At 34.1% G+C, this 25,356-nt stretch overlaps 2 protein-coding genes across 2 annotated transcripts; one reads left to right on the forward strand and one right to left on the reverse strand.

Moving 5' to 3' along the window:
* The first annotated feature begins 10,102 nt into the window (after positions 1 to 10,102).
* Positions 10,103 to 17,753, forward strand: LOC132046345 (arogenate dehydratase/prephenate dehydratase 1, chloroplastic-like). Its single transcript, XM_059436945.1, has 11 exons — positions 10,103 to 10,753; positions 11,849 to 11,916; positions 12,006 to 12,098; positions 12,187 to 12,387; positions 12,580 to 12,660; positions 12,728 to 12,823; positions 14,880 to 14,957; positions 15,035 to 15,124; positions 15,203 to 15,270; positions 17,002 to 17,083; positions 17,293 to 17,753. Exons 1-11 carry the CDS (start codon positions 10,477 to 10,479, stop codon positions 17,347 to 17,349), a joined length of 1,191 nt encoding a protein of 396 aa, XP_059292928.1. The 5' UTR covers positions 10,103 to 10,476; the 3' UTR covers positions 17,350 to 17,753.
* Positions 17,754 to 20,327: 2,574 nt separating this feature from the next.
* LOC132046346 (lactoylglutathione lyase GLX1-like) lies at positions 20,328 to 23,461 on the reverse strand. The gene is made up of 9 exons (XM_059436946.1): positions 23,414 to 23,461; positions 23,146 to 23,267; positions 22,931 to 23,055; positions 22,370 to 22,434; positions 22,080 to 22,292; positions 21,529 to 21,576; positions 21,338 to 21,445; positions 20,802 to 20,954; positions 20,328 to 20,697 (listed from the first exon to the last, which is right to left on the reverse strand). The coding sequence occupies exons 1-9, from the start codon at positions 23,444 to 23,446 to the stop codon at positions 20,647 to 20,649; spliced, it is 918 nt and encodes a 305-aa protein (XP_059292929.1). The 5' UTR covers positions 23,447 to 23,461; the 3' UTR covers positions 20,328 to 20,646.
* Positions 23,462 to 25,356: the final 1,895 nt, after the last annotated feature.

Consider the following 25,356-nt stretch of genomic DNA (forward strand, 5'->3'; position numbering starts at 1 on the left):
GGTTTTAAAAAAAAAAAACCCGACCATCATTGGTTTGGTTTAAGTTTTAACTAAAAAAAGGTCAAACCGAACCAACCCAACCCGACATTACATGTATAAAATTTCAAAAAAAATTATACGTAAAAATATTTTTTATAATGTAATTTATAAATATTTCTTAAACTTTTTCATAGTTTTTTGTCTTTTAACATATTATTTCAAGCTTGGATTTAAAATTTTGAATGGTCCAATAAATTTTATAGCCCATAGATGTTAGTAACTCAAATAAAACTCAATAAAAATCAAATAAATATTAATGCTAACAAAAGAAATTCAATTCTAACATTAGGAATGATAATAATGTTGGATATCTATTCTTTAGTTTTATGCTGGTTTAGAAAGTGAAAATACATAACTTAATTTTATTTTTACCTTTAATATCTGTCATGTAATTAATACTTATTAGCCGTACTTATTTTAGCATGACTTAGTATTTTTAGATTAAGATCATTTCTATATGCCTTATAAATTAGCCATATTTATTATAGCATGATTTAGTACTTTTAGATTATGATCATTTTATTTATGCAATTTCATTACTTTTTTTTGTTGAATATTTTAGTACAATGTTATCTCTCATCTCACATTTTGTGTTATTTTCTTAATAAATATCTTAATTAGATAGTCGTATCTTATTAGGACTAAAGAAATATTTGAAGTACAAGTTATATGTTTTGAATGAAGACTTTACCGGGAAAAAACCCGACAAACCCGAAAAAACCAAGAAAACCTGAGGTTGAAAAACCCGACTTTTGTTGGTTTGGTTTGGTTTATAGATTTAAAAACCCGATGCAATTGATTTGGTTTGGTCTTTAAAAAATTCGAACCAACTCGGTCCATGTACACCCCTAATTCGGTTAGTATAATTGCCTTTTAACCAATTAACTAGGATTCGACTTTCGGCAAATGAACTTTCTTCTTTCCATATCCGGCAAAATATTTGAGGACAAGATTTTAATTGTGTTTGGATAGCTTTTAGTTGATATCTTTGTAAATTCCATTGCATACTAATAATAACTGACAAACAAAATGTCGTAGGAGATCAAAGTATTCTAAGAGGAAGTGGCATAACCTTATAAAGAGCGAACTGAAAACTTGTGTTACAAGCTCACATTGAAAGAAAAAGTTCCAACATGCAAAATTAATAAGTTGAGAGTTGTAGGGATTTAGTAGCTCAGTTGGTTGGCTACCTGAACTCTCACTTTGTTGGTGAGGGTTCGAATTCCCACATTATAATCCCTTTTCCCATTTCCCCTTCCCCTCCCCATGTAATAATAACATCTTTTTTTTATTTTTTTTTAACAAGTTGAGAGTTATTGAAATACTTTTGTTGAGTAGGATCCATCCATAAAAGATAGTACTAATTATCCAATTAACCCATTAACTAATATTTCATCTTAATTAGCTCAACTTCACCAATTACTAGCGAATTGGATTTCGCCAGGTTCACGGGCTAAACCCATTTTGACGTCCGGTTATACGTACAATACTAGTGTCCAGATGAGTGGGAGATCACTTGGTATATAGTATGACAGTCTTGGGCTTTGTAAATTTTTGCTTTCGATAACAAGTTGGGCATAAAAGATTGGTCAGGTGAAGTAATTTGATGGATCAGTGCATGTATAGACCTGTGAGAAGATGTCCCTAAGGTCCCTAATTAGTACTCTTTCTTTCTCCGAGGTCTATCGGAAACAACATTCCTACCACACAAACATAGAGATACGATCTGTGTACATTCTACCCTCCCTGACGTCACTTGTCACACTGGGCATGTTGTTATTATTGTTGTTCTTTCTCATAGAGTTATAAAAAATTATGACAAGGGAACCCGCACTTGCAACCCTTCGTGTGCGCACAAGGTAACCTCGCTCCTGTGCAATAGCCTGCAAACCACACAGGAGAGCCTAATGCGACGAGCTTCGATCAGTGGCGCAAATCCCCATGTTTTGTGCAGGATGTCGAACCTCGGCACATTCATTATAGAATTCCCCATGCTCAACTAACTGAGCCACCCTTGCGGGTCTCATAGAGTTTAAATTTTGTGCAAAATATTGTAAATTGTTACGGCAATAAACTTATATTGTAGGAAATTTCTATCATAAGCATTGATCTATTAGTCAGCTAAAAGGAATAATTAATCTACGATATAGATTAAATTCCATTATGGTATAAAATATATCCTCGATCGATGTATCTAACTTAAATCTTTTGGTCAAAAAGACTATCTACTACGATTTCCTTTCTCTTTTATTTGTTTATTTATTTATTTTGTGTCAGTGAGGCTTATACTTCCCTGTAACCATGCAAGGAAATATAACAAGCTTTATCACCAAGCCAGATGAAGTGTTCAATTTCCATTGGTTATACACAAATCTTGAAGGGGTATATGTACGTACCACATATCCCTTTCAGGTTTTCCATTCGAAAGATAATATACATTAGCTTTGCTTATTTGCCGGGACTCATTGGCAATTCAATATTTGAAGACATCACGACAAGGCTTAATACTTGTCTAATTAGACACATGACAACAAGTTGGTGCTAAATTAATTTATTAGCTCATGATTATTAATATCCTAATCTCCTAGTACTACTAACGTACTCCCTACGTTCTTTTACTTGTCCACTGTAAATTTTGCATACCCCTTAAGAAATAACAAATAAAGTGCATAATTTACTATGATAACCATATTAATTAGTGCATATTTTTAATGGATTTGAATAACGATTTGAAATGAGTAATTAAAATTATGGGTAAAACAGGAAAAAAAAAATTGTCTGCTCTTAATATGCTAAAAGTTGACAGGTAAAAAGTGAAAATGTATTTTTAAAATATTGGACAAATAAAAGTGAAGAGAGATGAGTATAATACAACAAGAAAACACGAGTCTCAATGGAAATGAAACTGCTACACTCATGTATATGTAAAACCAAACATTAGATTATTTTTTCTTTTTTATGTTTCATTACCATCGACATGCTTTAATTTGCCAGTTCAATCTTCGTATTCTCATCATGTACTCTCATGTGCATGTTAAATAGGGAGTAATTAATATCCTTTAATACTCTATTTTTATTCTATTTTATATGACACTTTTTTCGTTTAACATGTTTCAAAAAGTGTTTTACAGTACTTTCTATATCTTTAATCAAAACTATTTAACTTAAATTAACTTCTCCTTTTAATTTACCCTTAATAAAAGACTTGTATAACTAGCTACAAAAGTATCATGTTGAGTTTAAGACCACATAAATTATTGATTTTAAGATTATTTTACATATATATATTCCAAAAATGTAAAAGATTTTGATAGCTACAAAAATATTGTGAAATGAAATTGCAGTGCACACTTATAGGAGAAGCAATTAATGGAGGAAAATGTAATGCGACGTGAGAATTAAGACAACAAAGATTTCTGTACCATATACCTCAAAGTCCATGTCTTGTGGCACAAACCATGACCAATAATTACAACCAATAAATATATTACTCCTTTTCAAAAAAAAAAAAAATGAAAGAGACTTGAACAAGGATGGCAGTATTATAGCAATGTCCTTTTCAAATTTTTTGAAAGAGACTTGAAAACAGATGGTCTCCAAATGATATCACTTTGAAGACTACAGGAAATAACTTCTTTTTAAAATAAACTCAACCACTACCTTTGGAATTAGTGTTGGCAACAGATAATGGAAATTGATTCATCATTGATTGATTGACATAGAAAATAAGTTATTAGTCACGTTTGTACTGTTTTTTTGTTTGTTTGAGCCAAAAGGCTTGAATGGATGAGAGAAGAGAAAAAATTAAACGGAAAAGGGCCTAAAATACCCTTGAACTATTAGATTTGGTGCAAAAATACCCTTCATTCACTTTTGGGGCCTAAAATACCCTTGACGTTAACATTTGGGGTCTAAAATACCCCTGGCGTTAACTTTTGGGGCTTAAAATACACTTATTTTTAACGGACTCATTTCAAAACCCAATTAACAATTCATTTATTATGTGGCAGCTTCTCATTGGTTAATAAAATAATTAACTTAAACTAATTAATCCCCCTATTTAACCTGATCCAACTAACAAGTCCTACCCACCCAATTAAACTCTCGAACCCATTCAACTAATAATCCCGACCCTCAAACGGTGCCGACATTTGGATGGTGATTCAACCAATACATGAAACACTGAAAGAAAAAGACCATGAAACAGAAACACACTGTTTCTATTTTATTTTAGTTCAAACTTTCAAAGTAGAATTAGTCAAATACCACCATGCAAAAGTAATTTTTTTTTTTTTGCATTTTTGTATATAAGTTGCTTCATACATTCATGATTCACCAATAAATAACTCAACATAAAAAGGATCAGTTAAATTGATAACCTTTACGTTGAAACACTTGAAGACTTAATAGAATTTGACTACATGAGATTTCTTGTTAAAGAAAGTTAAATACGTCATTTTCAGCTGAAATTACGACCATGAAACACTGAAAGAAACAGACCATGAAACAGAAACACACTGTTTCTTTCAATATTTCATGTATTGGTTGAATCACCACTCAAATGTCGGCACCATTCGAGGGTCAGGCTTATTAGTTGAATGGATTCGAGGGTTTCTTTTGATATGGACAAAAGGTGATTTAATTGGGCGGGTAGGACTTATTAGTTGGATCGGGTTAAATGGGGGATTAATTAGTTTAAGTTAATTATTTTATTAACCAAAACGAGAAGTCATATAATAAATGAAATTGTTAATTGGGTTGTAAAATGAGTCCGTTAAAAATAAGGGTATTTTAGGCCCCAAATGTTAACGTCAGGGGTATTTTAGGCCCCAAAGGTGGATGAAGGATATTTTGCACCAAATTTAATAGTTCAAGGGTATTTTAGGTCCTTTTTCGAAAATTAAATTGAAATCCGAACGGTACTTATTTCTGATATAAAATAAAACTCTATCAGTGAATTAGTAAATTTCCACTCATTCAAATCTTCTTTCTTAGCTAACTATCACTCCGTTGCCTCCAAAGATTAATCTCCACTAAAGGCAATAATATATGCATTCGGCAAATTAAAGTCCTCTAGAGTTGCATTTTTTACTTAAATTGTTCGTACTATATAATTATATTATATGGTCTGCAGAGGCGAATCTACTTATTAAAAATGGATCACGTGAACACATGGTCATCCGACTAAATTCGATGTATTATATATATTATCCTTAAAATATATCTAATATTAACTGAGGGAATACATGGTTAAACTAGATTGAGTGAAGCACTAGTTAAGTGTTGGGTTTAATGCCTTAAGGTTGTGGGATTGAACCCTACTGAATGCACTTTTGCGTCCTTTTTTCAAAAAAAAATAAAATATCAAGGTGAACTCATAATTTTGACTTCACCTCTAATGGTCCACTAGTAGTGTAAATTTGGGCCATCATTTGGGTGGGCAATCCTAAGGGGCGGTGGAAGAAATTGCACGGTTTGTCCTTCAAATGGGATCGTCTTTAATTTTCACCCTTCAAATGGGATTCTTTAATTTTGGTCCTTCCAACGGGTTGATCTTAAATTTTTATCCTTAACAATTGAACTTGATGTCTAGCGGGGTATAAATTTTTTAAAGATGCAGAGAATAACTTGTGGGATATTATAATGCGAAAATAATAATCTATACCGGGCAAAAACATTTTTTTTAAACCCGCAGCCGCTATCCTTCGGGTGCGCATTGGGTAACCTGCTCACTGTGCAATAGCTCGCAAACCACACAGGAAATGTAAACCATACAATACAAGTCCGATGCGATAAGCTCTAACTAAGACAGTTGTGGTGAGGGACAACGGCGGAGCCCGGATGTTCACTGAGGAGGTTCAAAATATAAAAAGTAAATATATGAAGAAGCCAAAAGGGTTTCAACATCTATTATATATACATAAAAAATAATTTAACCATGTATAAACAATATTTTTTTTGCTGCCGAAGGCTCGGCCCTATGTGACTCCCCGCAGGGGGAAATCGATCAGTGTCTCTCATGTGGGAAACTACTTACCCACCCCTAACTAGTAAAAAATAAATAAATAGTTGTTTGCTATGAGGAAAAAAAATTAAAGACCAGCGCAAAATAGCGGCATAAGCGTCGTGTGAGTAATTGTCAATTTATAACAGGTGTTTTCTAAAGAATGGATATGATAACAATTCTTTTGTTTTCATATGGTGTACGGTAACAACTTTAGTGGTCGTTTGGTGCATGGCCAAAATTATCCTAGGATTATAATCTCGGGACTAATTTATTCCATATCTTGGGACTATTTTATACCATTTAGGAGATGGCATAAAATAGTCCCAGGATAAGTGGTATAAGAAGGTATATCCCAGCTTATACCATGGGATGCATTTTATACTTTGTTTGGTACAAGGTATAAATTTATCCCAGAATAAATTTATACCTCCTACCAAACACGGTATAAAAAATTAGTGCTGAAATATCCTAACTTATACCATGCACCAAACGATCCCTTAGAGTCCGACTAATTTATATAACAAAACACTTATCGAATAAAGGAGTTCATTTGAACCCCTCGAATTAAGATAGGTCCGCACATATTTGGTATGCCACATAATTATATATGCTTATATATAAGTGTGGGGGGTGGACGAACACATGCATTGACTGCTTGTATCAAAAGCTTTATAAATTGTACATGCAATGAATGCTTGTACCAAAAGCTATATAACTTGTACACTTTAACCAATTACTTTTTTATCCCACATGGACATATGACGTAGTACTTAATATTTATTCCCCTCTCATTTATAGACGTATGCACTTCAATTTTAATTCTTCGGCACATTCATTTTCTTCGTGCACTTTTACTTGTTCACTTTTGACTTTTTCACGTTCTTGCGGAATATTTATTTTCTTTTCATGTATAAACATATGCAGTTTAATTTTAGTTCTCCTACACATATCTATTTCATCTGTGCACTTTTACTTGTTCACTTTTGACTTTTTACGTTCTTGCTGAATATTTATTCTCTTCTCGTGTATACATGTATGCACTTCAATTTTAATTCTCCGACACATATTTATTTCCTCCGTGCATTTTTACTTGTTCACTTTTGACTTTTCACGTTCTTTAAGAATTAATAAATGAAGTACTTCCTTCGTCCCATATTACTTGCCACATTACTATACTTGACTTTTCACGTTCTTTAGGAATTAATAAATGAAGTACTCCCTTCGTCTCATATTACTTGGCCACATTACTAAAAATATATGTCTATTTTTCTATTCTATATTCTATATTTTTGTTACTATTATATATAAACGCCCAAGGTAGACGAACACAACAACAATAAGTTATACAAAAAAACAACTAAAATTGTACTCTAAGCAGGGACTAACATATGTATATTTCAGAAGTTGAACGTTAATTCTACCTCTTATGTGTTTACTTTTTAAGTCCCCACAGATTCGCAGTGTCTGAATTGTCCTTTCATTTCCTTCATTTGGCATATACTCCCTTTGTCTCAATTTAAGTGTCTGTGTTTGACTATACACGGAGTTTAAGAAATAAAGATTGACTATCAAATCTTGTGATTCTAAATTAAAAATGTATATAATATAATAAAATATCCTTTAAATCTTGTGATTATAAACTTGACATGTAGGATATTTGAATTGTTAACTTACTAAATATAAAAAGTGGCGGACATAACCAAAATAAGATATTTTTTTTAAACAACAAACGCCCAAGGTGGACGAAGACAACAACAATAAGTTGTTCAAAAAGCAACTGAAATTGTACTCTAAGTCGGGATTAACGTGTGTACATTTCAGAAGTTGAACATTAATACTACCTCTTGTGTGTACTTTTTAAGTCCCCACGTGTCGGCAATGTCTCAATTGTCCTTTCATTTCCTTCATTTGGCATATACTCCCTCTGTCTCAATTTAAGTTTCTACGTTTGACTAGACACGAAGTTTAAGAAATAAAGATACACTTTTTAATCTTGTGGTTCTAAATTAAAAGTGTGTATAATATAATAAAATATCCTTTTAATCTTGTGATTATAAACTTGACATGTAGGATATTTGAATTGAACTTACTAAATATAAAAGGAGGCGGATATAACCAAAATAAGACAAATTTTAACAACAATTGAGAAATTAAGGGGAAAAATAAGATGAAAAGAAAAAAAATATAGACACTCACTAAGGAGAATCGTAGTATCCTTTGCAAAATATACAAACTATAAAGATTAACTAAAGTGAGTAATCAAATTAATCATATTGGGTGCACGGATATAGTTTGCTAGTAATTATATATGCTTATTCTTTTTTTTTTTTTTTTTTTTTTTTTTTTTAAATAGATTTTTTTGGAGGAGAGGCTCGGGTTGAAATAAGAATGAAATGGCCAATTAGAGAAAATAACACAACAAGATATATATCTAGTTGGGCGCGAGCTACCTCTCAAGCTTCACCCTCTCTTTAAAATTCAAACTATTCCCCGAAATCTATAAAATTTTAGTTGTATTTTCTTTTCTTTTCTTTACTTTTTCTTTGATACATTAAAAAAGAAAAGAGCGGAAATATCTTAACAAAAATTGTTTTTATTTCATTAGAAGTATCTGAAACTAAGAAATGCACATGTAGCTAGTTTTTGAAAAAAATGATAATTATGTCTTCACGAAAACTACTTATTGAATTTATTTTAAAAAAAATAAGTACGAGTAAATGACAAAGGGACAAGTACAACTACATGTCCTCCATTTAAATTTTTAGAAATAAAAAATAGATTGCCATGGGGGAGAAGTTAGTTGATATGTCACAAGCTGTCACGACCACATAGGTGAATTTGGCTAAGCATATTTCAACCTCCACCAAATTCCAAATAAAATCACCAACTCACTAATTAAACCACTACAGTATTTCTTTTTAACCCAACAATAGCACTAGCATTTGTGGAAAGAAATATATGGGTTAATTGCTTTCCATTTTAGGAGTAGCATTCAACTTTGGTTCTTAGCTATTTGTGACTTTTTTTTTTTTTTTTAAAAATTATTTTATTTGTTTCCATATGACTTGAAAGACATGTCGGTACATAGTAATAAAATGGAGAAAAGGTCATAAATAGTCCCTTCTTTTGGTTCTTTTTGTCTCTAACTATTCAAAAATTTATCAAATTTGGTCTCCGTCTATTTTTTATACCAACAACAAGTACAAACTCATAAACCTTCGTGAGATTAATCATTAAACCAATCTATATTTCTCTCTCCCTTTCTTTTTCCTCAAGTTCCTCTTGTTTTTTTACAAAAAAAAAAAAGAAAAAAAAAAAAGAGCATTTGATTTTGTTTCTAAAATTCGAAAAGATAATCTCGATACAAAATTTCGTAACCATTCTTAAAAGACAAACTAAAAAATGTAACCATTCTTCTCAAACACTACTAAAATACCGGTAAAAACCGATGGAAAAAAACTTCGTCGGTTTTTTCAATAATTTTTTTATTTTTTTTTTTTTTAAGAAAAACCGATGTCGCGTGAAAAATGAGCGAAAAATATAATTATTTGTTATATTATTTTCTAAAATAAACAAGTCCGTCGATTTTTTATTTTTATTTTTTTATGAAAAAACCGACGGAGACGAGTCCGTTAGTTTTAGAGCGAAAAACAATTAAGTATATGAACAAGAAATATCGCTGGTAAAACCCTTTAATGCCAAGAAACATATCCGGTTCGACTCAAAGTTCCTACATTTCATTCTTTAATTTAAAAAAAAAAAAAAAAAAACAAGACGTGAGACCATCAGTTTTTTTTTTTTTTTAACAAAATCGACAGATCGGGCCTGCTTTAACCGACAATAGAGAGAACTTGAGGAAAAAAGTTGAGGTTAAAGAATGAACTTGAGGAAAAAAAGGTATGTGAGAGAAATATAGGTCCATAATGGTTTAACGATTAATCTCACGGTTTATGAGTTTGTACGCTGTTTGTATAAAAAAATAGATGGAGACCAAATTTGATAAGTTTTTAGACCTTAAAGGACTAAAACCATTTTTTATGGCCTTTTCTCTAATAAAATGCATACCAAAATTGACAGCCATGATGATTTGATTTTCAAGAAATCTGATACTAGTAATATATAGTAAATGTTAAAAACTCTTTTATATCATTGACTGGTTTTCTTCAACAAAATCAACACAATTGAAAACGTGTTGCCAACATTCTGCTTACCTACCTCTCCACCATTTCTACATTTTCTCCTAAGTTTCCCAAGAATCTGTCTCTCTTCCTAGGACTTTTATTCATTAGACCATTTCTTAATTGACAAAATTTTCAAGACCCCAACAGACAACATAGGACAGTGTCTTATCTTTGTGTTATTAGTCTGATGTGTCTGAATTTGTATGCCCATAGATATTGTTCACCACATTGGGATTGGTACACTGAACCATGGCTTTGAAAGCTGCCTGTTGTACTAATCAGCAGCATTGTTGTACTTATCCTCAATCTTTGAAATTGGGTTATGGGTCTAGGGGTTTTGGGTCAAGTTTCTTGAATTTCAGGGCCCATAGTAAATGGGAATGTTTGGTTGTGTTGTCTGATAGAGCTATTACTCCTGTTGAAGATGAGGAGCCATTGGCACCTGGGGTTGCTTCTCCTGGTACTGTTGAAGAGACTGAGATCATCCAGTCTAAAGGATTTCACAGGGATTTACAATCTTTACCAAGTTAGTATTTTTTGTTTTTCCCTTTCAATGTTTTGTTAATTTGGGATTGTGTGATTTAGAAATTCTTTTAATGCCTTTAGTGATTTGGGATTACACTGGGCTTGTTGTTGTTGTTGCCTTTAGTGATTTGGGATGTATATTCAGAACTATAATGAATTCATTTTAGCAGTTAATTACCTTTTTGGGTTCTACGGAATGAGAATAGACTTGGGTTTTTTTTAGAATGCTAAGAAAGGAGGTCTTTGTGGTAATGACAAGTTACAATTGGATGAAAAGATTGATCTTTGCATAAAGTTGTAACCTTTTTTAGTCCATGTCATTTTTTGAAAGATCCAATTGTGTCGAGCACTCTCTGATTATTAGCTTTCTGTCTGGGATCTCTTACTTTTTGTACATAGCCCCTGAACTAATCTTACCTTATCAAAAAAAACCATTTTGTACATAGCATGTGAGAATCTGCTAAGACCATGTTGCCTGAGTGTCAGAGGCAGAGCTAGGATATTGAGACAATGAGTTTTAGATTCGAAACAAGCATCTTATATGTCTTGGATAAATTATTTATACATATTAAGTGAACTTTTAAACACAAATAAAGGGTATTGGCCAGAACTACTTGTTATGCCGAACCCATAAGCGGAACTGTAGCGCCGCCCCTGTTGAGTGCCATTTTTGGTGTCCTCGTGTTTCTTCCTGTGGAATGCATTTGGTAATTTCTCTCCAAATTAGTTGCTTTATGTTTTCACCATCCACGAATCTACTTAAGTTAGAAGGAAATATAATTTCAAATTGTTGCCTCTGTTGACAGTGAACAAGAAAAGAAAATATCTGGTTGAAAACATTGTGCATTTCTGTAGATAGCTTTTTAGATTTCATTTACTCCACACTATCATGGAAGATAGAATGCAGGCAAACAGCCTCTTTCAACGATAGGTTAATATAACATACATATTTGTCATGGATGAAAACGTCAAGAAAGCATTTGGTTAAATATTCCAACGAAATAAATGTGTCAAATTCAGTTTTTTTGCTCATTGGGGCTATTCAGTGCCTTCCTTTTTTGTCCAACATCATGAGGCACAATTTTTTTTATTGCAGAACCCTTATCTGCAACAGATCCTTCGAGTGGTCACCGTGATGGTTCAAAGGTGCGAGTTGCCTATCAGGTAGACAGCAAGGATCTCCATGCTCTTAACTTTTTAACTCCTTTCTTAAGTGAGATTCCTCATAAACTAATCTTCTTTGTCTAACGTAGGGAATTCCAGGTGCATATAGTGAGGCAGCTGCGCTTAAAGCATACCCGAAATGTGAAACTGTCCCATGTGATCAGTTTGAGGCTGCATTTAAGGTATTTGTGTTTTCAACCGAAGTCATTTTGTTCCTGAAGAAACTTTGCAATTTGTCACACCTTTATAGTATTAGTTTTCATTTCTCAGGCAGTTGAATTGTGGTTAGTAGACAAAGCTGTACTCCCAATCGAAAACACAGTTGGTGGGAGCATCCATCGTAACTACGATCTACTCCTTCGGCACAGGCTGCATATTGTGGGAGAAGTTCAGTTGCTTGTTAACCATTGCCTTTTGGGCTTGCCAGGAATCAGGAAAGAGGAACTAAAGTGCGTCGTGAGCCACCCTCAGGTAATTGTTTAATTTCATTATTCAGAAGAATCTCATTTTCTCATTAATAATTGTGAAAAGATATAGATATATTGGATTAGCTTTGGGGTTGAGTTAACTAAAAGCAGTTACTTCCTTTAGTTTTGCACATTGCATATTTCTTGCTTCCATTTCTACTTAGTAAATGCTAATACAACCAGTACTTGCTTTCAGGCACTTGAACAATGCAACGTCATGTTAAATAAGTTAGGCGTTGCAAGGGTCAGTAGTGATGATACTTCCATTGCTGCTCAGGTATTCCAATTAAATTCTCTTTCATTCTCTGCCGTTTTTGTTTCCTCATTATTTGACACCTCGACAGATTGTCGCATCTGGAGGAATGAGAGATACTGGAGCAGTGGCAAGTGCTCGAGCTGCAGAAATTTACGGGCTCAGCATTCTTGCGCAAAGAATTCAGGTTAGGATTTTGCATTTCTGAGGTTTACACGTTCATAAAATAATAACATTTGCATAGGCTGCATATTGACCAATAACCTCTTGAGGATCTTGGCTGACCTTTGATGATTTGACCCCTCCCCAGAATGTTAAGGGTTTAGATTTGCTGGAGCATGGGATGGTTTCTTGGTTTAAGAATTCACCAATCCCTGAGGGTTTAGAGGTTTCCTACAGAAAAAGAAGATCGTGAAACATGTACAGATTTTTTATTTTTTATTTATAGTTTTAGGCTGCATCTTTTTGCTTGATTTATGTGTTGAATTAGAATAACAAGATCCTTCATCATGGGGTTTGATAGTTCCCTACTCCCCTTTCATATTTAATCTCAAATTGCCAGAAGGGTCATAGGAAATATTATTTCTTTTGTTCTGTGATGTAACCTAATTGCTAATTAGTTCATTTTTGTAAATTTATACGGTACTCTAAAAGTGTGAGACAGGATATTGCTAGTAGCTGATTTTTTCTTTTTTCATCACTGTAGTTATCCCTATCTAAGAACTGTTGTAAAAATAATGTGGTTTACAGAAGGCATGGTTTGCACACTTCTTGTTAGCCCTTCACGTCTATTCTCTATCTTCACATGGAACCATAAGCAATTTCAGGAGTAAGAGCTAGCAATGTCGACGGAATTGAATGATGAAGAAAAGATCATGAAATTTTAGTGGATTTGGTCTTGGCTTACAAATTAACAGTTTCCATTTTCTGCTCATCCAGCCAGTAACGAGCAAGAAATACATTTCCTTTAAGGAACTTGCATGCGTGTCAAAATGAGGAAGAATGTGTTTCAAATTGGTAAAACTGGGAATAGAATGAACTTTCAGAGGCAGTTCCAACTGTGAACCAGTCCGCTAAGTATTTCTGTTGGTGTTTGGGCACAACTTCGCCCATTTGTACCTCCCCGATAAATTAAGACTATAGGTTAATGGCTAGCGTAAAAATAATTAAACCACAAAGATGGTGTTTGGGTGTGGCTGGGTTTATTCCAGCATCACTAATTTCTTCCTTTTCAAATTAGTCAATGCTTCATTGCAGATATTAATGCTTCTAAGTTTTGATTTCAAATTTCATAGCTGTATTTGAAACTTTTGAGCTTCATCTCTTGCTCGTGTTCTGCTGCAGGAGATTAGTGAATATCGGGACTCTGTCTCTACATGCTTTTCTCCTTTCTCTTTCCCTTCTGGCCTTTTTTCTTCCACTAATCAACTTTATGGATACTCTGAGTGTAATTATGTGGATTTCAGAATGTGAAGAAAAAGTCTTTGGTTTGTGCAGTTACAAGACAACAAAGTAAATCTTGCCTGGATGGGCGCGTAGAAGTCTTAACATGATGCGTCTTTTGTTTAAAACTGTGACTCTCTTATTAAGTATGTCGGGTCCTCTAAAAATGCCGCTGCACCCATGTCGAGTTCTCCAGTAATGCAAACCATATCCCAGCACCCGCAGTGAAGTTGAATAGTAACTAGTAAACTTTGAATATTTAATTAATTAAACATAAAAGGTCAAGTCATAATTACACAATACTCAATGGTCATTTAACTTAATTAAATAGAAATCGAGTCATATTACATTGTTGTTAGTTATTTTTCAACAAAACAATGTGCCTGCTTACACCTTAGAATCCTAAATTTTATGTGATGACAAATCCGGTCTCTAGATCCACATCCGTGTCGGATACCCTCACCCTTATCCAAGCAACATAGTTCTTAAGACAGTCTGAGACCTACTTGTTCTGGACCGTTGAAGATGTTTAATTGTTTATATCTTTTCTCTGCTTTATCATCTTTATCACAATTGTATGCAACTTGATTCTACACTCTTGACCAAGCAGGTTCTACTCTTCAAAAATGGACATGGGTGCGTGTTGGATCCTCCAAGCATTTATGAAGGATCCGCATGGGTGCGGCATCATTTTGGAAAAAACTAGCAAAAAAAACTAAAAAACAATTAGCCTAATCTTTTTGTTATAGTCTGCTGTAAAACTTCAGTAATGTGATTTTAGTTGATGACCCACTAACCAGGATGATCCAGATAATATCACCAGATATCTGATACTAGCAAGGGAGCCCATAATTCCTGGAACTGATAGGCCATATAAGGTAGTACATATTTCTTCTCTATCCAACTTATATTGTTCATATGAAGAATCCATTTTCATTTCCCCAACATTTTCTAGACAAGCATTGTCTTCACTCTGGAAGAAGGGCCTGGGGTTCTATTCAAGGCCTTAGCAGTTTTTGCTCTGAGAGAGATCAATTTAACGAAGGTATTTCCTTCGAAATGCTTCTGTAGTTGCCTTCTCTAATTAAAAGGTTCTGAGGCATGTTCTATTGTATTCATACAGATTGAGAGCCGACCACAAAAGAAGCGCCCATTAAGGGTAGTAGATGACTCCAACAAAGGAAGTGCCAAGTGAGTCTTAAATCTGTTTATTGCGCTAAGCAACTGACTGAAACCGTGTCTGCTTTGTCTAATTTATCTTTCTCGCTCTGGATATCTTCGAATTATAATCCTCGGTTCCCATTGATATAATTTGTTCTCTATTCAGTTTGTTATTTTGAGAAATATAAGCTTTAACTCCCCGTGTATGAGTTTCGCAACGTACAGCTGATCCCGAATCCAAATAAAGGAGGATTGCATTGGGTTAAAAACCAATGTACAAATAGATGATGAATCCTTTAGATATTGAATTCGTAAATAGATTGGAATGGATATAAGGGTTTATTTAGCCGATTCCTATTAGTTTGGGATTGAGCGTAGTTGATTGATTGATATAATAGTTCTCTCAACATTCAAAGTTGGCTTTACACCCGCAACTTTTGTTAATTTCTTCCTAAAGGAAAAAATGATTCCGTAAAAACATCTTCTAGTGTGTGTTTGGTATGGAGGAAAATATTTTCTTTCAAATGTTTTCCAATTTTCTCATGTTTGGTTGGGCAAAATGTTTTGGAAAATATTTTTTTTAGGAAAACAAGTTCCTTAAAAATCAGGTTAATGACTTTCTTGATGGGAGTAGGGAAAACAAGTTTTGCATAAGTGAAATTGCACACTTATTATCCCCTTCCCATTCCCAACCATCCTCATACAACACCCCACCCTCGCCCCCACCACTCTACCTCTACACCCATCCCATAGTACTTTCCTAGATTATGTATAGATGCTTTTTGGGACAATATTTCCTGCTTGCTTACTAAACAACAGAAAATAATATTAAGAGAACTACTTATTTTCAAAGAAAACATTTTCTACTGAAACACTTTCCGTAAAAAACATTTTCCTTCATACCAAACACACCCCTAGTTCCATTTGCAATTCTGAAACAAAAAGAAGATTTGTTTTAAGGTGCATTTAACAGTCCTCCCATCCAACAATATATTCCTTATTATGATCTTGTCCCACTCCATGCCCACAGCCCTTCTTCAAGGTTGTGGATTACTGAAGCTTGTAGGAAAAGCAACATAATTCAGAGGAAAGATGGATCTTTAAGCGAGTGATTTTAGTCCTTTCTTCTGGTATAAGTTTGATATGCCACTATAGAGCTCCTTCATAGCACGGTTTCCTAATTTTCTGTTTGCCAAATATGTTAAAGGTACATAGATAGATGGCTTCATAAATAGTTCAAGTGCCTAAAGCTTATCCAGAAAAGGAAAAGAAATAATTCAAGTGCCTTGAGAACAAATGGAATCGCACAAGTCATTGAGATGGCTGTGTTTGTTTATCCTTTTCACTTTACCGGGGAAGAGAAGGGTGGAATTGGAAGTTTTGAATATGTTTTCATCCCTGTTTAATTTCATGGAAGAAGCAAAAGAATTAGGGAGGTTAACTGCACCCATGAATGTGATATCTTTAGTTCCTCACCGCTTCCTTTTCAAACTATATATTTATTTCACACTACTCCCTTCTCTTTATTATCATCTTTTCCTTTCCCACATTTCCAGACCATAAATGTTGTTGTTAAGTCATAGCAAGATTGAACAACATCCAACAGCTCCAGTCCTGCAAGGAACAAGTGCAGGATGATCCTTTACGTTTACACACCGGCATATGTTGCACTTCATTCTTTTCTCATGGCTAGGGTAAATTTTAACTAGGCCTACTCGTGTTGTTGTGGAATGTAAGAAAGTGACTAAATTTTGATGGCAGGTATTTTGACTACCTCTTTTACATTGACTTTGAAGCATCGATGGCAGACCCTCGTGCTCAATTTGCTCTTGGGCATCTTCAGGTTAGTACAACTATCTCTCATGTGACCCTTCAGCCACATGTGTTTTCTTGTTGCTCTATTACCATCCCCAACTTGCTTGGGATTGAGGCATAATGTTGTTGTTGTCTTTCCTCCTATTTTATATACTCTCTTTGCAGCTGTATATTATGGTCTGCCATGCTTGCAGGATTTGAACACCTCTAAATCTCTTTAACATGTCTTCTATACAGGAATTTGCAAGATTCATTCGGGTTCTTGGCTGCTATCCTATGGACACAGATTTATAATTCGTTACCTTCCAAAATCATGTTATGTTGGGAATTCAACTTGCAGAGGAGTTGCCCAACTTCAAATTGTTGTATGTGTATTATCCGCTGGGAATTACCAGTCCCATTGTTGTGCCTGCCCTGTGCTCTCATATTTTTTCCATCTGCATTTTAGAAGATTTATTGGTTCAGTTCACACCCACCCACACCCTATTTTTCTAGGTTAGCTGTCTGCAAATCTCAGGATAGCAATTAACCATTGCTTCACCTGTAGCTTTTGTCCAATGAGCAAATTGTAACTCGTAGTCATTGTTTATCTACCTCATTTAGAGCTTCCCCCTCTGCTGGGGAAGAGGATGCGCTTGCTAAATGTACCCAGAGATAGTTTCCTGTGCCTTGTGTTATACATCTTTTAACTTCAACTAGTGAATATGTCCGCGCTTTGCGCGGTTGTAAGACCTCCTTAAATTTATAATATAAAATTTTCAATTGTCTAAATACTAAAATAATCACAAAGTATGTTTCCGAAACTTAAAGTAATTGTTATTTTTTTTTTCAAGAAATAATTTTTTAAAAGTTGATGATTCTAATCCATACGAATCTTGGATCCGAAAAACAATGGCCATTAAATTACACATCCATTAACTTTCCAAGTGAAAGAAAAATGCAAAGATCAGTACTCTATGATTTTGATCCCTTTATGACTCGCTTCAAAACTACCAATAAGTCTTGTTTTGCATCTCGTAAATTTGGCATTCAAAATACTTTCCAACGATAGTATAACTTTCACTGTTCTCAAATTAGTCAACAAAAAATCACAACAAAAATTTAGTTAAACTGTAAGAGAATTTTAAATACTAAAAGTAAGAAAGGTTTATTAAAATAAATCGTCGCAGCAGTACAACCTTTTTTTTAGTTTCGTTTTACTGTATGCTTTTATTCTTATAAATGCAAATATTGTGAATTATATTTGGTAGATGAATATATTGTTGGGTGCAAGAATGAAGATTGATCTTTTAAAAAGATCGTTATTTATGAAAGACCACATGAATAACCTTCCATGAAGGTAGCATTTTTTTATTGAGCGCCAAACCAATTATTAAGTACAGCAATCTAGCAGACAAAACAAAAAAATAAGAAGAAACATAATTAGAGGCATTATTTAGTGTGAGATTTCAATATTTGTAGAAGATCTCAATTGTTTAATTTTTTGCTATATCAACTTTCATCTTGTTGGTGAGAATTCGATTAGCTTATAATTCCCTCTCTTACACATTTTACTTTGACCTTTCCCCTATATAATACAAAAGGAAATGGTTCCAATCTTTATCAAGCATTGGGTAACTACATTTCGTTTGCTAGGCAAAATATTAGAGAGCCTAATAAGTAGAGCAATTGGATAAAGCTATTTATAGCATATTTGTTGGCCAAAAAATCAAAAAATTTTTTTTTTAAAAAAGTACTTTTGCGAAAAACGTTTGTATTTGGAAAATTAATTAAAAAAAAACACTTTTGAGCGATCATTAGTATTTGGCCAAGCTTTTTTAAAAAGTCTTCTATTTCGTATTTTTTTCAAAAAGCACTTTTCAAAAAAGTATTTTTGGGAAAAAGCTATTTTTTGAGCTTACAAAAAATTCTTTCTCTTTCTCCAAAAAGACTTATTTTCTGTCAAAAGCTTGGCCAAACACCTTACTTTTTTTTCTTCAAATAAGCACTTATTGAAAAAATAAGTACTTTTAGGGGAAAAATAAGCTTGACCAAACAGGCTATTAGTGCTATTGTTTTTGGTTTCTCAGAACAAATCTAATCAAGAAAACTATGCATTATAAAAGAAATTAAAGCTAATTAATAGGAGTCGAAAAAAGTTTATGAATTTAGAAAATGTATATAATTATCTGAGATATAACATTGAGGTAGATATATTGATTGTACGGCTCCTCGATGCAGATGGCTTAGCACAAATCACCAAAATTTAGCAAAAGCTAAGTAAGAAATTATGAGACGCAAAAGTGTATACTTTTTGACCGAAATGTTGGCTAACCTTTGCCTATGAAGAAATAGGTCCATTTGATTTGCTCGGAGCACACACAAATAAGCTCAACCAAAATACACTAATCATGAATCTCACAAATATATTGTTATTGTACAAAGCAATTTTTTTTAAAAAAAATACAGTGAACCTTATGCTAAAGAAATTCCATGCACCTTTGGAGCTGCAATGGATGAATCATACATGAATAGCAGTCTTACGAGCTACAATACATATAATCCTCAGGAATACACAATAAAATTAGCAACATTTTCGCAGATACATGAAATTCGCTTAATTAACAACTACTTATGGTAGTGCTTTCTACAAAAGTTCAACGAATTATCTATATGAAAAATCACATACATGCATTTATAGGTTTGCATCCAAAGAAAGAGTGAGGTTACAGGAAAAAATAGGCACAGGCAGTTGGTTCTTGTCCTTTTAACATTAATAAAAATTAATTAGAGGGAAGTGAGAAGGACCATAACGTTTTCTTATCTCTTATCCACGTTTTTTTTTTTTCATCTCCTATCCTCGGGAAATTAATACACATGAATACATATTAATTAGGGGGAAGGGAGAAGAACATTACGTTTGGAGAATTTTAATAGAGACATAAAAGGCTTTTTAATATAAATTAAATTAATAGGATGGAGGAGAGGGGAAAAAAGGGGAAAAAAGGAAAAAAAAAAAAAAAAAGATAAATATAAATGATGACCATAAAAAGACGTCATATCACCTTATTTATGCCTAACTTTCTATATATTATATGTAGATCAAACAACCATATTATGTTCCTAATAAGATTCAAAGTTATCCGGCGATATAAATTTATTTAGTCTCCTTGTTTGTTTCTATGTCTGAAATTATTGTCGCACCAGTCCTCATTTCTGACGCAAATATAATATATAGCCATGATGAATCAAAGATGCTAAAAGTTTTAAAGATAAGCCATGTTGAAAAACTATTGAATAGGAAAACATTAACATTTATTATTGTCATCGACACTTCCTCCGGGCAGAAGTGTATGTAAGATTTCAAGTCCGCACTTGCTGATGGGATAATTTCATACATCATAGAAATTCAAGGTGAAAAGAACCGGTACATACTCATAAGGCAAAGATGTCATATTCGTATTGTAACACACGAGAATGCCTCAACAAAGTTCTTCAACATAGTTGATTACAGTGCCAAACATCAGCAAAAGTCTGCATGTGAAGATAAATACCACAACGGACTATTTATTTTATATCTAGTAAAATACAACCAAGCATCTTCTTGACCAGTTACTTAGACGATTCTAGCTCCTTCAGAAAATCCTGATTGTCAACCAGCACCTACACGTAATCACAACAAAGGTAAGGACACAGAAAATGAGCTCAAGATGCCCTGCAAAAGGGCAGAAAATAATGATACAACAGTATGATGTCCAGACACTTACTGTTTTCCAGCCATCTGGATCCAGGAAAGAAGTTATCTTAGTGTTGAGTCCAGGAATTGGTCCTGGCTGTCTAGTTATCTTTCCTCCAAGCTCTTGGGTAACAAGATTGACAACCTCGGCGCTTTTGTAAACATCATCAGTGCTTATTGCGACCTGGAACAAAATCACATGAATGTCCAGCCTATAAGATGTTTGAAATGAAGTTCATGGTTAACCAGACGACGGTTCCAAGTGAATCTCAATCAAGAAAGAGAATAAAATGTTTTATATTCTTATGTTTGACCAGAAAACATGGATTATCAGACACACACAAAAAAAAAAAAAAAAAAAGGGGGGGGGGGGGGGCGGAAAAGAAAGAGCCAACTAGAATTTGAATGACCACTCCTTGAGTGAGAACAAGGAAAGGGGATCAAGACTTGGTTGGAAGAAATTCCCTGGGCGAGTATGCCCACTTTTGACAACACTAATAAAAAAGGGGAGAAAGGAGTTGGATGAGGGGCAAGCCCAGAAATAAACATGCATGCTAGTAAACCAACCTGCGCATAAGCATTTCCTTTTGTGTACTCAGTCACACCATAGTTGTATGTCAACTCAAGAACAACTGTCTCGTGCTCTGGAGCATATCCCATCATAGCAATTGAATACTGCACAGGCATAAAAGATAAGTGTCAGTCATATTGTACAAGTAATCTGGGCTCCAAGTCCGGCAAGAGAAAATCAAACATGCCTTCTGCTCTGGTCTATCAACTTTCTTCACCACTTGCATCCCAAGTGCCTACATTCAAAGACAAACTCTGTCAAACCACAAATTGCACACCTGTAGATATAAAAAATACATAAACATTATAAAACATAGATAACTACAATATAGCCCAAGCTGATCTATATTCATGTCTAAAGCCCCCATGGGTTCTTAAAAAGAGCAACAAATATGAATGCATTGCAAGTATCTTCTTTCCAAAGTCCTGTCATACTGGGTATACCTTGGACATACTTGAAGGGCCACATCGTTTGAGGCTAAGGAAAAGTAACGATTTAGCCCCACAAACATGTTTAACCCAATGCTCTCCTTATTTTGTTTGGTATAAAGAAATTATTGCATTGCTTTCAATGTATTGTATAAACTAGAATTGAGACAAATGCACATGTCCACAAAAATGACAAGCGTTCTCTTCCATTTCATGCCGGATATTTCTGCAAGAAGTTCGCATTTGGCATATCAAGGATATAACACAAAAGGATATCTACAAAGAGCAAATATAAATTAGCAAAAGTCACCTTTTCATAGAATTTGATAGAGCGTTCAAGATCACCCACACGAAGCATCACTTGGCAAAGTGGTTCAGGAGTAGACTCTCGCTGGAGGATTTCAAATAGGTAGCCATCAGGATCTTTGACAAAAGCAATAACAGTAGATCCACCCTTGACAGGACCAGGCTCCCTTGTGACAGTTCCACCCTTAGCCTTTATCTCCTCAACCAGTTTGTAAACCTTAAGGAAAGGAAGAAGAAAGCACATTTAGAAGAAATAAATGGATCCACATAATTTTGCTAACAAAAATTACTTACATCTGGTGTCGCAATAGCAAAATGCCCAAAGCCGGTTCCAATGTCATACTTATCAACTCCGTAATCTGTACAATGGTATCTATGTAAGATTTGAGAATTACTCTTCAAGGTACAGTATATAATTCAATCATTGGTGTTGGATAATAGGTAAACTAGTATTAAAATCTGTGCTCCTTAACCAAATAATGTGCCTTTGGTTCAGTAAAATCAAGTTTCCTCCTGGCATCCCGTTCTCCAAGTGGCTCTCCACTGCACCATATACTGAGTATCCTGACAATTTACTCATGCTTTATCCTCCAACTCTCCCCCCATCCCCCAAGGAAAACCCAGATAACAACGCAAGAACAACAATCCCTGTAATTTTCAGGGAAGGAGTTTTACATTGAGTGACTAAATCTCAAAGTTCACACTTCTTTTTAGAGCCCTTATCACATGGTATAAAGTCGATAGAGAGATGGCCAAACTCTTTTTTTCTTTTATGAATTAGATAGGGGGACTATCTAGAATTAAGAATCCAAAATGTAGTTCTAACAGACATACATATAAGAGCTTTAAACTTACTATATGTCAACTCCACCACAAATTGAGACTCTTCAGGGCCAAAACCAAGAAAAGCATTCGAGTACTTCTCCTCTGGAACATCTCTCTTCCTCAAAACTTTCATCCCAAAACATTCCGTGTAAAACCTAGCAACAATAACAAGATAGTACTATTATCTGATCAAGAAAACAAGATCAACACTTTTGTAAAGAATCTCATCAAGTCAGACCACCTACTTGATGGTGCGTTCAAGGTCACCAACACGATATACAGCATGCAAAATCCTGCGCTTATCTTTCTTTGGCCACTCCAACAACTCAGTACTTGGGACAGCTGGTGCACTAGCTTCCGCCATGTTCTACTTCAATGACAATAGCAGGTACTTCAAAGAAGCTCAAAATACATAACAAAAACACAAATCATACAAAAGTACAACAACATACTCAGTGTAATCCCACAAGTGGGGTTTGGGGAGGGTAGTGTGTACGCACACCTTACCCTTACCTTGTGCAGGTAGAGAGGTTGTTTTTGATACATCCTCGACTCAAGGAAAGCATAAACACAGCAAATAAGGAAACAGAAGCAGTAACAACAAAATCTCATACAAAAGTATTCACTAATTTTTATCACAAAGGCCCTAGAGGACATAAATCATGATTCAAAAGAACCCATCACCCAGTCCAAACATTACACAAAACCATTACTTCTGCTAAGCCCAATCAACACTATTATCTCTTCTAATCCACTTTCACCAAACAAACAAACCAACAAAAAAAACCCTCCTTTCATCTCTTTCTTTGCTCTGTTGAACAATGTCAGCTGACACTGCCAAGCAAAACTTCTCCATCCCTCCAATTTATGTGGCACCGTTTGACTTGACACAATTTTTTTTTTAAAAATGAAGACTTATAAAATTTGTGGTCAAAACAAACCTCGACATTTGTGCGGTTATTAATCATTTCATTGAGGATAAATGGCTAATTTTAAAGTTAAAGTTGTTTGTAAATAGCAAGATGACATTCTTTTTGCACAGGAAAGTGTGGCACATAAATTGGGACAGAAGGAGTAACATTTTTAGGCTTCATTGACAACATCAAATGCTACAACTATGTTACAAGTACCTTCGATCCACAGCAAAAAAAGTAGTAATTTGTAAATACGTCCCCGGTTCACATAAAAAATTCAATTGCTTTGTGATGGTACTCTAAACTAACTGATTAGGGATTCACAGTGCGATCAAGGAATGAAGAGCATAGTAATAAAACCCTAAAAAAGTAGTAAAAGAGAGAGAGGAAAGTGTTACCAGATTGAGAGACAAGAGTTATTACTGGTCTGGTAGAGTGAAGAATCCTAGGAACACCCTAGAAACAATAACATGCTGCTACTTCTACTGAAAAGTACGTCGTGCTATGATCTTATGCGGGCGGTACTACGGTTTGATGAACATGTGGCTAAATACTAGAGAGTCCCATCATAAAATGAGCGACTGAAAGACGAAAATACCCCCATGAATGCTTGAAATGTCAATAATCTATTGGATAAAACATTGTTTCTTTTAGTCAAGCGACTGTACTTTAACACCTACTGCTTCTGGCGTGGCATCACAATTGTCGTGACTTATTTTTGAAAATCAAACTCCAAGCCCCAATAATATAGTGCAGAACTCTTTCTTTCCTCTATTCCGAAATAATTGAATTTCTGAGGCGTGGAACACCCATTCAAAAATTTAATTAATGGTCATTAGCCTAATTACCCTATGGTCATCGGGAGTATGTCTTTTCCCAAACTTTTCTTATAGGTTGAAATAATAATTGTTGAGATTTGAAAAAACTTTAAATTTTTTTAATTAATGACCTCTTGGACTATAAAAATTCACTTATTTTGGACCAAAGAAAAAAAATCTCAAAAAATCATTTATTTTAATAATACAACTATCAAATAGCTTGTCTAATAATTATCAGATGCTAAGATATGGCTTCCAAAGTGATCATGGCTTTTCTTTTTATCTTCATGGTGATAGGATTTTATAAGTCTTTTACTTGCTTTGATTTATTAGTACATGAATATCACACACTTCTATATTATTATTTTTTAAGTTCATTTTGTAGAGCTTCTAGGATGTAAAATTTATTTATCTTTTTATATAACTACGATAATAATAAATAGTGATGTTTAATATGATAGATGTTTCACAGAAGGCTGAAACAACTCTGAAGGAAATTGGGTGCTTGATTTCTCAAAATCATTAACACTCACAACCTCAATGGATGTGGAGCTACAAGCCTTACTTCAAGTGGTTGATACTGCAACATCTAAAACCTTGTTCGATTGCAAATATCAATTGATGCAAGCCAAATCATTTCTCTATTGCAAGATCAAAACTAATTGTCACTCATCTATTGTGGATGATTGCGAGGTCAACTCACAGTGAGAAGCAATGTTGGGTG

Source organism: Lycium ferocissimum, chromosome 2, assembly GCF_029784015.1.
Source record: "Lycium ferocissimum isolate CSIRO_LF1 chromosome 2, AGI_CSIRO_Lferr_CH_V1, whole genome shotgun sequence".
Taxonomy (NCBI): Eukaryota; Viridiplantae; Streptophyta; class Magnoliopsida; order Solanales; family Solanaceae; genus Lycium; species Lycium ferocissimum.

Bases quoted from the DNA above. Each gene is read 5' to 3' on its own strand.
- LOC132046346 (XM_059436946.1), bottom strand. From the start codon at position 23,446: ATGTATCAAAAACAACCTCTCTACCTGCACAAG. The intron at 23,268-23,413 runs GTAAGGGTAAGG...TCATTGAAGTAG, and splicing joins AACCTCTCTACCTGCACAAG to AACATGGCGGAAGCTAGTGC. The intron at 22,293-22,369 runs GTAAGTAATTTT...CCTTTCCTTAAG, and splicing joins TTGCTATTGCGACACCAGAT to GTTTACAAACTGGTTGAGGA.
- LOC132046345 (XM_059436945.1), top strand. From the start codon at position 10,477: ATGGCTTTGAAAGCTGCCTGTTGTACTAATCAGCAGCATTGTTGTACT. The intron at 14,958-15,034 runs GTAGTACATATT...AACATTTTCTAG, and splicing joins GAACTGATAGGCCATATAAG to ACAAGCATTGTCTTCACTCT. The intron at 15,125-15,202 runs GTATTTCCTTCG...GTATTCATACAG, and splicing joins GAGAGATCAATTTAACGAAG to ATTGAGAGCCGACCACAAAA.